This window comes from Otolemur garnettii, unplaced genomic scaffold (assembly GCF_000181295.1).
Source record: "Otolemur garnettii isolate 467f Iridium unplaced genomic scaffold, OtoGar3 scaffold00003, whole genome shotgun sequence".
In the NCBI taxonomy this organism is placed as follows: Eukaryota; Metazoa; Chordata; class Mammalia; order Primates; family Galagidae; genus Otolemur; species Otolemur garnettii.
The window spans coordinates 43,940,558-43,955,423 of record NW_003852398.1 but is presented as its reverse complement, the minus strand read 5'-3'; the positions used below and the strand labels follow the sequence as shown (position 1 = coordinate 43,955,423).

Genomic DNA, 14,866 nt, shown 5'->3' with positions numbered 1-14,866 from the left:
TGTTCTTCTCGCCAGCCCATAGAACACACTCCAAATAGACCATATCCTTGGATACAAATCAAACCTCAACAAAATTAGAAGAAATGAAATTATACTCTGTATCTTTTTATATCACAAGACACTAAAGGCAGAACTCTACTTGAACAAAAAATTTTATCCCCACACAAAGGAATGGAAATTAAACAACCTTATGTTGAATGACAGTTGGGTCAAGGAAGAGATAAAGGAGGAAATTTTTAAATTCCTCAAACATAACAACATGAAGTTACAAGCTACCAAATCCTGTGGGATATTATAAAAGCAGCCCTCAGCAGGAAATTTATCATATTAGATGCCTACATCCAAACAACAAAAAGAAAGCATATCAACAATCTAATGAATCATCTTAAGGAAATGGAAAATCCAATCCCAAACCTACTGGAAGAAAAGAAATAACCAAAATTAAATCAGAAATAAATGAAACTGAAAACAAGAGAATCATTCAGAAAATTAATGAAATAAAAGTTGGTTCTTCAAAAAGATAAATAAAATTGATAAACCTTTGGCCACATTAACTAGAAACAGAAAAGTAAAATCTCTAATAACCTGAATCATAAACAAAAAGAGGAAGTAACAACCAATACCACAGAGATACAAGAGATTATCTCTGACAACAAGAAACTCTATATCCAAAAATTTGATAATGTGGAGAAAATGAACCAATATCTAGAATCATACTGCCTCCCTAGACTTAACCAGGAAGAAATAGATCTCTTAAACAGACCAATATCAAGCACTGAGATTGAAGACACAATAAAAAAATGTTTCAAAAGAAAAAAAAGCCCTGGACCTGATGGCTTCACACCAGAATTCTATCAAACCTTCAAAGAAGAGTCTGTACCTATGTTGCAGAACCTATTCCAAAATATTGAGAAGGATAGAATGTTCTTCTACATGTTCTATGAAGCAGACATCACCCTGATACCAAAACCAGAAAAGGACCCAACAGAAAAGGAGAACTAAAGAATAATTTTACTAATGAATATTGATGCAAAAATACTCAACAAAAATCTTAGTCAACAGATTACAGCTACACATTAAAAAAATTATACATCACAATGAAGTAGGATTCATCCAAGGGATGCAAGGTTGGTCTAACATATGCAAACCAATATATGTAATTTACCATATCAACAAAAGCAAAAACAAAGAGCATATGATCCTTTCAATAGATGCAGAAAAAAACATTTGATAAAACTGTCAGCATCCCTTTTAATAAGAACATTTAAGAATACAGCCATAGCTCGGCTCCTGTGGCTCAAGTGGCTACAGTGGCAGGTTTGAATCCAGCCCAGGCCCGCCAAACAACAATGACAGCTGCAACCAAAAAAAATAGCCAGACATTGTGGCAGGCGCCTGTGGTCCCAGCTACTTGGGAGGCTGAAGCAGGAGACTCGCTTGAGCCCAGGAGTTGGAGGTTGCTGTACGCTGTGATGCCATGGCACTCTACCCAGGGGAATAGCTTGAGGCTCTGTCTCAAAAAAAAAAAAAAAAAAAGGCACATTTCTTAAACTGATTGAAGCCATCTACAACAAACCCACAGCTAATATCATACTAAATGGAGTAAAAACTGAAAGCTTTTCCATTTAAAACTGGAACCAGATAAGGATATCCTCTATCACCACTACTATTCACATAGTTTAAGAAGTTCCAGCCAATGCAATCAGGCAAGAGAAGTATACAAAGGGTATCCAGATGGGAGTAGAGGAGGTCAAAATCTCACTCTGCAGATAATATGATCTTAGAGAACCTCAGACTCAACCACAAGACTACTGGAAGTGATCAAGACATACAGTAATATCTCAGGGTGTAAAATCAAAGTCCACAAATCAGTAACCTTTGTATATACCAATAAGAGCCAAGTTGAGAACCCAATCAAAGAAATAATGCCCTTCATTAGTAGCTTAAAAAAAAATGAAATACTTAGGAATATACCTAACAAATGAGATGAAGGACCTCTACAAAGAGAATTATGAAACCCTAAAAGACATAACTGAAGACATTAACAAATGGAAGAACACACCACTCTCTTAGGTGGGAAGAATAAACACTGTTAATTTGTTTATACTATCCAAAGCAATCTACAAATTCAATGCAATTCCCATTAAAATATCAATATCTTTGAGGAACTGAAAAAAATAGTTCATTTCATATGGAATCAGAAAAACCCGTACAGCCAAGGCAATTCTTAGTAATAAAAACAAAGCCAGAGGCATTACTCTACAAAACTTCAGGTTATATTAAAAGTCTACTATAATCAAAACAGTATATATTGGCACAAAAATAGAGACATAGACATGTGTTACCAAATAGAAAGCCAAGAGATTAAACCAGTCTCTTGTTGCCATCTGATCTTTGGTAAAACAAACAAAAGCATACACTGAGGAGAAGAATCCCCATTCAATAAATGTTGCTGGAAGAACTGGATAACCGCATGTAAAAGATTGAAACTGGAACTACACCTTTCACCACTTACAAAACTTGACTCAAGATGGATAAAAGATTTAAATCGAAGACATAAAATGATAAAAAAATCCTTGAAGAAAATGTGGCAAAAAACTCTCAACAATGTTGGGTTGGGGAAAGATTTTATGAAAAACACTTCAGTAGCAATCACAAAACAACAAAAATAAACAAATGGGACTTAATTAAACTGAAAAGCTTCTGCACAGCTAAGGACACAACAAGTAAAGCAAAAAGACAAACTTTAGAATGGGAAAATATATTTGCATGTTATGAACCTGACAAAAGCTTGATAACTAAAATTTACGGAGAACTCAAATTAATCAACAACAAAAAAAGCAAACAATCACCTCTACCATAAGGCAAGAGACATAAACGGAACCTTCTCTGAGAAGACAGATGAATGGCTAACAAACATATGAAAAAATGCTTATCATTTCTAATCCCCAGAAAAATGCAAATCAAAACCACCCTGAGATATCACTTAATCCCAGTGAGAATGGCCCGCATCACAAAGTCCCAAAGTTGCAGATGCTGGCACGGATGTGGAGAGAGGCGAACACTTAACACTGTTGATGGGATTGCAAACTAATACAGCCTCTTTGGAAAGAAGCATGGAGAATCCTCAAAGAACTCAAATTATTAGGCCTCCCATTTGATCCTGTAATCCCATTTCTCGACATCTACCCAGAAGAAAAAAAATAATCTTATCATAAGGACATCTATGCTAGATTGTTTATCACAGCTCAATTTATAATCACTGAGATATAGAAACCTAAAAGCCCATCAACCCAGAAATGGATTAAGAAATTATGATATGTGTATGTGTGTGTGTATATGTATATATACATATACATATATATATATGAAATACTATACTGCCATAAAAAAGATGGAGACTTTACATCTTTTGTATTTATTGGTCGGAGTTGAAACACATTCTTCTTAGTGAAGTATCACAAGAACAGAAAAGCAAATATCCAACATACTTGATATGAATATGAAGCTAACAGACAATCTAATAACATACCCACATCAGAGAAAAACTCAACTCAAGTTGGGGAGGGGAGGAGGGGAGGGTTTTGGTGTGCTCCCACTTAATGGGCACAATGTAAAGGTGTTATTAGCACACCTTTTGGCTGTGGGACACAAGAGGGACTATACTTAACACTCAAATATTGTAACCTAGTTGTTTGTACCCTCACATTAAACTTAAATAAAAAAATTTTTTAAACATTAAGGGGGTACAAGTGCTGTTGTTACATGGATACCTGGTATAATGCTTAAGTTGATGCCTATAATGATAAATTTCCCATGTGAGCTTGAGAAGAATGTGTAATCTGCTATTGTTGGATGAAGTAGCCTATAGATATCAAACAGTGATTGATGGTGCTGTTGAGTTCAACTATGTCCTTACTAATTTTTTCTGCCTGATGGGTCTGTCCTGTTTTGGTTTGGTTTTTTTTTTGAGACAAAGTCTCATCCTGTCCCCTGGGTAGGGAGTGCTGTCTCACCCTGTCCCCGGGGTGAAGTGCTGTGGTAACTTACCTCACAGCAACCTCAGACTCCTGGGCTCAAGCAATCCTTTTGCTTCAGCCTCCCCAGTAGTTGAGACTACCGGCGCCTACTATAAAGCCTGTTTTTTTGTTTTTAGTAGAGACGAGGTCTCACTCTTGCTTAGGCTGGTCTCAAACTCCTATACTCAAGCAATCCACCCACCTCACCTTTCAGAATGCTAGGATTACAGGCGTGAGCCATCAAACCTGGCCCAGGTCTATTTTGGATAGACAGATGTAAAAGTATTCAACTATAATAGCAGCAGGTTCATCTAACTTGCCTTGAAGTTCTATTAGTTTTTGCCTTATATATTTTAATGCTACGTTGCTTGGTGTGTGTGTTAATTAAGAATTTTATGTCTTCTTACAGTATTGCCTCCTTTATCCTAATATAATACCCTTCCTTATTCCTGATAACTAAATCAATACAGCTATTCCTATTTTGATTATTGTTAGCATGATTATATTTTTCCATACCTTTATTTTAAAACTATACATGTCTTTATATTTAAAGCGGATTTTTTTCACAGAAAACATACAGCTGGGCTCAGCCCTTGTAGCTCATCAGCTGGGGCACTGGGGCTGGTGGGTTTGAACTTGGCTTGGACCTGCCAAACAACAATGACAACTACAACCAAAAAAAAAAAAATAGATAGGCATTATGGCATGTGCCTATAGTCCCAGCTACTCAGGAGGCTGAGGCAAGAGAATACCTTAAGCCCAAGAGTTTGAGGTTGCTGTGAGCTGTGATGCTACAGCACTCTACTGAGGGCAACATAGTGAGACTCTTGTCTCAAAAAAAAAGAAAGAAAGAAAAAAGAAAACATACAGCTGGGTCTTGTTTTTTGATCCATTGACAATATCTGTCTTTAATTGGTACATCTAGACCAGTGACCTTTAAAATTTGTAATATATCTTGAATGCAAGACATAATTATAAGAGGGACTTTACCTAACAAATGGAAACAGTGTAACCTGGTTCTTTGCACCCTCAATGAATCCCCAACAATAAAAATAAATAAATAAATAAATTTGCATTACACATTTAAAATTAATCCAAGTCCATTTTCAAATAACACCATACCATTTCATGGGTGGTACAAGTACTTTTCAATAACAAAATATTCCTAATCCTGCCATTCTATCCCTTTTATCATAGCTGTCGTCTATCTTACTTATACATAAGTATACACAATGTATATAACATATACAAAAACATACATGAGCATACATAATCAACTACATTGGTACCATTATTATTTTGAACTATATATATTAAATCAATTAAGAATAATAAAATTAATGTTTTTATCTTCCCTCACAGATTCTTGAAAGTCTTTCTTTATGCAGATCTCAGTTTCTGACTTATTGTTCTTCTCTATGAACAACTTATCTCAACCTGTCTTGCAAGGTAGGTATACTTATAAAAAATTCCTTCACTTTTGTCTAAAAAAGTCTTTATTTCTCCTCCATTTTTTTTTTTTTTTGCAATTTTTTGGGCTGGGGCCAGGTTTGAACCCACCACCTTCAGTATATGGGGCCAGCACCCTACTCCTTTGAGACACAGGCACTGCCCTCTCCTCCATTTTTGAAGGATAATTTTGCTGGGTATGTAATTCTAGGTTGGTGAGTCATCTTCTTTTAACAATAAAATATTTCACTCCACTCTTCTAGCTTGCATAATTTTTAGGGAGATGTCTATAGTTTTTATTGTCACTCCTCTATAGGGAAGATATTTTTTTCCTCTGGCTTCTTTCAAAATTTCTTTATATTTGATTTTCTTAAGTTTGCATATAATATGCGTATGTATAGTTTTTTTGCATTTATCTATCTTGGTGTGCTCTGAGCTTCCTAGATCTATTGTTTGGTTTGTGACATTAATTTGAGGAAATTAGGAGTCATTATTGTTTCAAAGTATTTCTTCTATTCCATTCTGTTCTGTTCCTTTTGATGTTTCCTTTATATGTACAACAGTTCCCCCTTATCCAGCTTCACTTACTGTGTTTTCAGTTACCTATGGTCAACCTTGGTCTGAAAATATTAGTGGAAAATACCAGAAATACTTTGTAAGTTTTTAAACTGTATACCATTCAAAATAGCATGATAAAATCTCGCATTGTTCTGCTCCATCACACCCAGGACATAAATCATCCCTTTGTCCACCATATCCACGTTGTATATGCTACCTGCCCATTGCTATATAGGAAAAAACAGAGTACACAGGGTTTGGTATTATCGGAGGCTTCGCCCACTGAGGGTCTTGAGACATATCCCCATGCAAGTAAGAGGGGAAGCTACTGTATAGACTTTTTTGTTGTTTGTCTTGTCTTTGTCAGGCTATGTATATTACAACTTTTGTAGTTGTGCCATAGTTTTCAGATATTCTTGTCTTTTTAAAAGTCTTTTTTCTCTTTTCTTTTCAGTTTTAGATGTTTATATTGCTATATCTTCAAACTCAGATGTTCTTTTTTCTCCTGTGTCTAGTCTACTAATGAGCCCATCCAAGGATATCTTTCATTCCTGTTACAGTATTCTTAATCTCTAGCATTTATTTTTGATTCTTAGAATTTCCATCTCATTATCCATCTGTTCTTGCACATTATCTACTTTTTCCATTAAAGCCCTAAGCACATTAGCCACAGTTTTGGTTTTTTGTTTTGTTTTGTTTTTTTTTTTTTGTTTTTTGCGAGTATCACATTGGCACCCTTGGTAGAGTGTCGTGGTGTCATAGCTCGCAGCAACCTCAAACTCCTGGGCTCACATAATTCTCTTGCCTCAGCCTCCCAAGTAGCTGGGACTACAGGTGCCCACCACAAAGCTTGGTTATTTTTAGAGACGGGGCCTCACACTTGCTCAGGCTGTTCTTGAACCTGTGAACTCAGGCAATCCACCCTCCTTGGCCTCCCAAATTCTGGGATTACAGGCATGAGCCCCCACACCTGGCCATTAGCCGTAGTTTTTAAAAATTCCTGGTCTGATAATTCCAACATTCCTGTCATATCTGACTGTTCTAACAATGGATCTCCAAGCAGCAGTCAACATTGTTGACTATTTCCCTTTTGTGGGTGAAATGCTTTTTTCTCTTGACTTCTAAGATATCATATTTTGTTTATTTTTCTCCTTTTCTCTAGCCACTCTTTCAATTCTACATGACTGTGGAGTTTTCCAAGGAATGATCCTTGACCCTCTTTTCTTCTTAACACTATAGATACTCCTTCCCAGATGATTTCATTCATTTCCATGACTTTAAAAAATATATATCAGGGTGGCACCTGTGGCTCAAAGGAGTAAGGCGCCGGCCCCATATGCTGGAGTTGGTGGGTTCAAACCCAGCCCTGGCCAAAAACTGCCCCCCCCCAAAAAATATATATATATATATGTAATGCTGAACACTCCCCATCTGTTCCTCTGACCTCCAGATTTATAGCTCATGGCCCTCTCAACATTTCCATCTTCATGTATCTTCAAATCTTCCTATTACAGTAAATAGCATCTTTATCCACCACCAAAGCTGCTCAAGACAGAAACATATGTCTTTCTTCACAGTTCTCACTTCTTCATCCTCTATATCCAATCTATCAACTCTACCAGCAAAATTATCTTGAAGCCATACAATTCTCTCCATTTCTCCTACAAAATACTATAGTCAAAGGCATCACAATCTTTCACCAAAAATTGTTGTAACTTCTTACTAATAGGTCACCCTGCTGAAACTTATACCCTCTTTTAATTTGCTCCTAATTTATTACAATGACAGTGGAATAGTAGGAAAAGCACAGGTTTTAGATCTAGAAAGACCTACCACTAGATCCTCCAAAAAAAATTGTGAAAATCTAAACTTCAGTTTTCTTAGCTATAAAATTTGTAAGAACAAACAAAAAATGCAACTACTTAACTGACTGGAATAACATAAAAATATAATTAATGAAAAGTCACTTAAAGAAATAATCTAAGTCTTAAAAATAAAGTTCCAAGTCTTCCTCCAAAGATCCACAGATTCCAAGCCTAACATACTGATTCACAAATAATCTTTAGGATAAAACATTGCTCTGGCTACATGGCAAATTTCTTATTTTTACCCTACATTAAGGGAAAACTATTCAAAGGAAAGTTGGAAAAAATGTGAAGTACAGTAGATTCTCCCCTTATTGATGGTTTTGCTTTTAATAGTTTCAGTTACCTGCTGTCAATTGCAATCTGAAAATATTGGATGTTAAGTTTCAGAAATAAGCAATTCATACATTTTAAATTGTATGTTATTCTGAGTAGCATGATAAAATCTCATCCCCTCTGTCCAGCCCAAGATATAAATCATCCCTTTGCCCAGCATATCTATGCTGTATAAACTACCCACCCATTAGTTACTTAATAGCCATCTTAGTTAACAGATCAAAACAACACAGTGTACATATATAGGGTTTAGTACCATTTGTAGTTTTCAAGCAACTACTGAGGGTCTTGGAACAGATCCCCTGCAGATAAGGGGAGAACTACTGTACATTTTAATATTCTTTCATTAAACTTATACAGAATATATATTCAAGTACATGCAGCTTAGGTTTTTCACAAAATTGAATAATTTGTTAAACTCCAAAAATACTTTTAATTATTGACTTAAATAGGTGAAAAATAATTACAATAAAAGCATTGGTTAAAAGTATGTCTTTGGCCAGGCATGGTGACTCATGCCTATAATCCTAGTACTTTGGGAGGTCACAGTGGCGGGATCTTGAGTTTGAGACCAGCCTGGGCAAGACAGTGGAAACCTTCTTCTCTATAAAAATAAAGAAAATAGCTGGGAATGGTGGCAGGTGCCTATAGTTGCAGCTACTTGAGAGGCTGAGGGAGGAGGATTACTTAAGGCCAAGAATTTGAGGTTGCAGTGAGATATAATGATGTTACTGCACTATAGCCTGGCCAACAGAATGAGACCCTATCTCCAAACAAAAAGCACATTATTAATGAAATTCATAACTTATGTAATTATTCTGCTTCAATACTTACTTTTTTCTTTGTTTTTTCAGAGGTTGCTGGGCAAGTTTTCTTAGCAAGTAAAACTTCACAAGTGGCGTTATCTATAAATAAAAACATAGTTTAGGACTCTAACCTATCATTAACTGTAAGTCCAGAGGACGTGAAAATTCAAATTTGACAAAACAAAACAAAATTTTTAAAAACCCTGATTTTAGGCTCGGCGCCTATAGCTCAACCGGCTAAGGCACCAGCCACGTACACCTAAGGTGGCGGGTTCGAATCCCCAGCCCGGACCCGCCAAACAACAATGACGGCTGCAACCAAAAAATAGCCGGGCGTTGTGGCGGGCGCCTGTGGTCCCAGCTGCTTGGGAGGCGGAGGCAGGAGACTCGCTTGAGCCCAGGAGTTGGAGGTTGCTGTGAGCTGTAATGCCATGGCACTCTACCCAGGGGGACAGCTTGAGGCTCTGTCTCAAAAAAAAAAAAAAACCCTGATTTTAGTGACTGTGCCTTTATAATAGTTTAAGAAGGAAAACTTAATATATGTTGACTAATCTGACATTCTGTAGATATGAAACTTTCCCTTTATCTCATATCTCCTCCCTCCTGCTACAGCCCCTTTCCCCTCTTGTCCATGGGCAAGTTTCTTCAAATAGGTGTCTACAGACCCTAACTTTACTTCCTCTCTTCCTATTTACTATCAAATGCAAAGCAATCCAGTTTCACTCCTCACCAATTATCAGAATAAACCTTTCCTGTCCTACCTCACTGGACCTCAATACAACAAAGATGAACATTTTCCCTCTCTGGCCTCTTTTTATGGTTCCTCTTTATTCTTGAGTCTTCCTTTTTCCTCATTCTTCAGACTCCATACAAGGCAACAAATATTTATTCAGTGTATGCTACATGCCAATTTTACCTATCATATAATACCACATATTCAACATTTTCTTTATTCTTAATACCATCACCTTGATTTAATGCACCAAAAGATTTTTCTGAGATTTCAATAACTTTTCAATTTCTCTCCCTCAGCAGTCCATTTTTCCTCCTTGTATACTTAAAATGTAAATCTAGTATCATTAGTTTAAAACTCTTCAAAGGCTTTCCATTGCCCTCCAGTGAGAAAACTCAATTTCCTTAATTTAGCATACAAAGTCTTTTCTTTTATGAGATCTCCATATTGCTTACATATTCCTTGCTTACATATTCCTTATCCTCATTCCAAAGGCTAGTAGAGCTGCCGCATTAAATATAGGATGCCCAGTTAAATCTGAATTTCAAATAAACATAGAATAATATTTTAGTATATCACTTACAATAGTATATGCATGGGCAATATTTGGGATATACTTGTATTAAAAAATCACTTTTTCTATCTGAATTAAAATTTAACTGACCATTTTTTATCTTTAATTGGTAAAGATAGCAATTAAATTAAGGGAGGAGATATGAGATAAAGGGAAAGTTTCCTATCTACAGAATGTCAGATTAGTCAATGTATATTAAGTTTTCCTTCTTAAACTATTATGGCAACCCTAGTGGCTACATGCTCCTGCCATATGCATTTTCTAAGGCAAAAAGTAGTAAGTGGGTTTAAGAGTTCAGCAAGTGAAAAAACTGGTACCAAAATTTGGAAGTAGGATCCTGGAGTAGGATCAGGGTAAGTCTTACTTGTGATAATTCTCAGTCCTCAATCCTCATTTTACTTAATATTCTTAATTTTCGTCATAGCTGGAATCATTCCTTTCTTGAAAAACATACTCCTCTACTGGCTTCTGAAGTACCATGTTCTCCTGGTTTTCCTACTGCTGTACTAAGTCTCAGTTTCCTTTGCTGGATACTTCTCCTGTTCCCTAATTCTAAATGTTGGAATTTCCTATTTCCATTCTTTTTATATGTCTTATTTCTATTTATTTTCACTCCCTATGCAATTTCATTTAATTTGATAGCTTTAAAGTATCTATATGCTAACTCCAAATATATACTCACAATCCCAACCTCTTCTCTGAATTCCAGATTTCTGCATCACAAATTACCCTCATGGTATCTCTACTTGAAAGCTAACAGCCTCTCAATTTTTTAATATTTTATTGAAGTATACCATATATACAGTTATGATCACAAATCTTATGTGTACATGTATTCATTCATATAAGCACCACCTAGATTAAGATATAAAACATTTCCAGAATTTTCCCATGTGTTCTTTCCCAGTTAGCATCCCTTTTACTAGGACTATCACTATTCTGATATGTATCATCCAGAATACTCTCATCTGTTCTTGAACGTCATATATATGAAATTTTACAGTATACACATGTTTGTGTGTGTATTCTTTGACATAACATTATGTGCATGGGATGACAAATCAAATTTAATATATTCAAACAAAACTTACTTAAAAATTCTCCTAACTTGCTCTGCTCTACAGTGCTTCTATCTCAATAAATAACATCATTCACTTCCTTGTTCAAGCTAAAAATTTAATACTCATCCTTGACTTCTGTTTTTCTCTCCTACTAATATCTAGCCTAATCAGAAAATCCTGGCACATCTGCCTTTAAAATACATTCCAAATCAACCACTGCTGCCACTTGGTCTAAGACACCATTATCTGACAACTATAATAGTTTAACAAGGTTTCCTTGCTTCCATTCCTGCTGCCTTAGTCTATTCTCCACATGGCAGCCAGTGCAAGAATTCTAAAATATATATCTGAGACTTTAGGATATAGAAAAATAATACCTCTTAGAACCTCACAACCATAGAAATATTGAACATAGGAACAAAGAACCCAAGGGGTCTTGGAAACGTAGTTTCTGCAGCTTAGTTTTCTCCCCTGGAGTGATATAGACAGAACAGGTAAAAACCATGGTTCCTCAGATAGATTATCTTCCATCTCACTACACATATAAATACCTTAAAGTAGTATTATCTAATGTTATAGCCACCAGCCTATGGGGCTATTTAAATAAGTTAATTAAAATGAAATGAAGTTGAAAATTAAAAGATTAAATATATATCTACCATGTTATCCCTCTGCTTTAAGATGGTCTAGGCTATATTTCTCAGCATATTTAGAATAAAACCCCTAGTTCTTACCACAGCATACCAGACTCTACTTTGTACCATCTGATTAGCTCTTAGACCACAATTTCAACCATTCATCTCACTCACTCTGCTCCACCCAGACTAATGTCTTTTCTCTTCTTCAAATATGCTAAGCATATTCCAATTTCATAGATTTTTTTACTTGTTGCTTCCTTTGCTTGGCATGCTCTGCCCCCACATTTTCACATGGCCAACTCTCTGACTGTATTTAGGCTCTGCATAAATGTCACCTCCTCAGAAATCTGATTACCCTATCTAAAATAGCATGCCTAGTCACACTAGTCACATTGTCTCTGTTTACCCTGCTTTATTTTCCTTCTTTACTGTTATTTGTACCTAATGTTATGCTACATATTTATTTATCTGTTTATTATCTTCTTTTTTCTACTATAACATAAGCTCTGTTAGGACGAGGACTTTGTCATGTTTCTTAGAAACTAAGAGTGTCACATTGTAGGTGCTTAATAAATATCTGCTGAGTGAATGAATTAACAAATGGTGAATTGTATGCCTCTAAAATATCCAAGAGAGCAGAAGGCAGGTATATATGAAGGTCTTAACCTCAGAGTAAATTCTATACCAACAGAAAATTTGGAAACCATGACTATTACAGGACACCTATACTTATCAGGTAGTGGATTAAAAAGAGATTAGATGCTAGCAGCTGGCCTTGAAAAATGCCCACATTTAATGATTAATAATAGTAAATTTAAAAAAGGAGCTTGAGCAAGAGTTGCCTGAGAATTTCTTCGTTTGTCTAGATTACTAGCCGACAGAATCCTTGAGGACAGGAACACAAATATTTCTCAATTTCTTTTTTCTTTCTTTTTTTTTTGACACAGAGTCTCACTGTGTAGACTCCTAATGCCCTGGGTAGAGTGCCATAGCATCAAAGCTCACAGCAACCTCAAACTGTTGGACTTGAGCAATTCTTTTGCCTCAGCCTCCTAAGTAGGTGGGACTACAAGCATCCGCCACAAAGCCCAGTCTTTACCTCTTGAGCTTTAAGCAATCCACCTGCCTTGGCCTCCCAGAGTGCTAGGATTACAGGTGTGAGCCAATGCACCTAGCCTATTTCTCAATTTCTGAACACTTAGGAAAGAGTTTGGCACACAACTGGAACACAGTTGGTCTTATTGATTTAGGAAATGCTGTCTGGGCATGGTGACTCATGCCTATAATCCTAGCACTTTGGGGAGGCTGAGGTGAGAGGATTGCGTGAGCTCCAGAATTTGAGACCAGCCTGAGCAGTATATCAAGACCATGTCTCACAAAAAATAATAAGAAAATTATCCAGGCATGGTGGCTCATGCCTATAGTCCTAAGCTTCACTGGAGGCTGAGGTGAAAGGTTGACTTGAACTCAGGATGTCAAGGTTACAGTGAGTTATGATCAGGCCATTGCAGCCTGGGTGACAGTGAGATCTTGTCTCTAACAAAAAAATTTTAAAAAGAAAGAGAAATTTGTAAAAAAAAAAAAAAAAAAACCTATAGAGCAAGATACATTTACATTTAATTTTAAATTCAATTAACAAATAAAAGAAAAAAAAAGCACACATAATTCCAGAATCGCTACCTCTCCTATCCCTAAGCTTTATATAACAGATAATATTTTCTGTAGCTAAAGTAAAACTTCTTACTGGACAAGACCTAGGAAAAAACATGGTCTTTTTTTGGTGCCCTTACCACATTCTCTTTATTACCTCTCTCAACGTATTATTCACATAGTCCCTTACTCTTTAATCTATAAAAAAAATTTTCTCTCTAAATAACTTTTGCCCTCCAGAATAGAACATACTACTCTTTCCAAGGATCTATACTTTTACAAGTTTAGTTCTTATCACTAGACTAATTTCACTCAGAGCAGAATTTATCTTAATCATTTTTATACTGACAGTTCCTAGTATAATGCTTGGCATTTAGTAAATGCTCATTTAAGATTTCTTTTCTTTTTTTTTTTTTAATAGAGACAGAATCTCACTTTATTGCCCTCAGTAGAGTGCCGTGGCATCACACAGCTCACAGCAACCTCCAACTCCTGGGCTTAGGCGGTTCTCTTACCTCAGCCTCCTGAGTAGCTGGGACTACAGGCACCCGCCACAATGCCCAGCTATTTTTTTGTTGCAACTTGGCTGGGGCCAGGTTTGAACCCACCAGCCTTGGTATATGGGGCGGGCGACCTACTCACTGAGCCACAGGCACTGCCCTAATTTAAGATTTCTTAAAGTGAAGAAGCATTATGCAAATAAATACGTTTTTCATTCATATAAACATTTACAACCATCAAGAGCAAAAGCAGCATTTTTTCACGTTTACTCTCAAATAGATGCTATAAAACTTGTTGGAAGGAATAAAGAAAAAAGAAAACCAACACATGGCAGAGGTTAATAGGGATGTAAATGTCTTGCTAAATTTACTCTAATAGTGAACTGAATAATAGAGGGTCAATGATGCAAGTCTATTTGCTGATCTCTTTATTTTTCAATTATCACACATAACTACAATGTATTTGTTCCTGTCTGTAATATATATCTTCCTCTCTATGACTGAAACTTATAAAGGCAGGAAAAGTGTACCATTTCCCATTGGTATACATAACAGTGCCTACTACAGAGTCCATGCTTACTTAATGTTTATTAAATGAATAAATAATGCACGTTGTGGAAATAGTTAAGCCCTACTTTTTAACTTCACATATCTTCATTTCTTAAATACAACCAAGC

The 14,866-nt window shown here is 36.1% G+C and overlaps 1 protein-coding gene across 1 annotated transcript in view; it reads right to left on the bottom strand.

The window, feature by feature from the left end:
• MEIKIN (meiotic kinetochore factor) overlaps positions 1 to 14,866 on the bottom strand; it is a 93,787-nt gene that overhangs the window by 48,049 nt on the left and 30,872 nt on the right. The window contains exon 9 of the mRNA XM_023514754.1: positions 9,062 to 9,132. Within this exon, the coding sequence (XP_023370522.1) occupies positions 9,062 to 9,132 (71 nt within the window). The remainder of the gene's footprint in view (positions 1 to 9,061; positions 9,133 to 14,866) is intronic.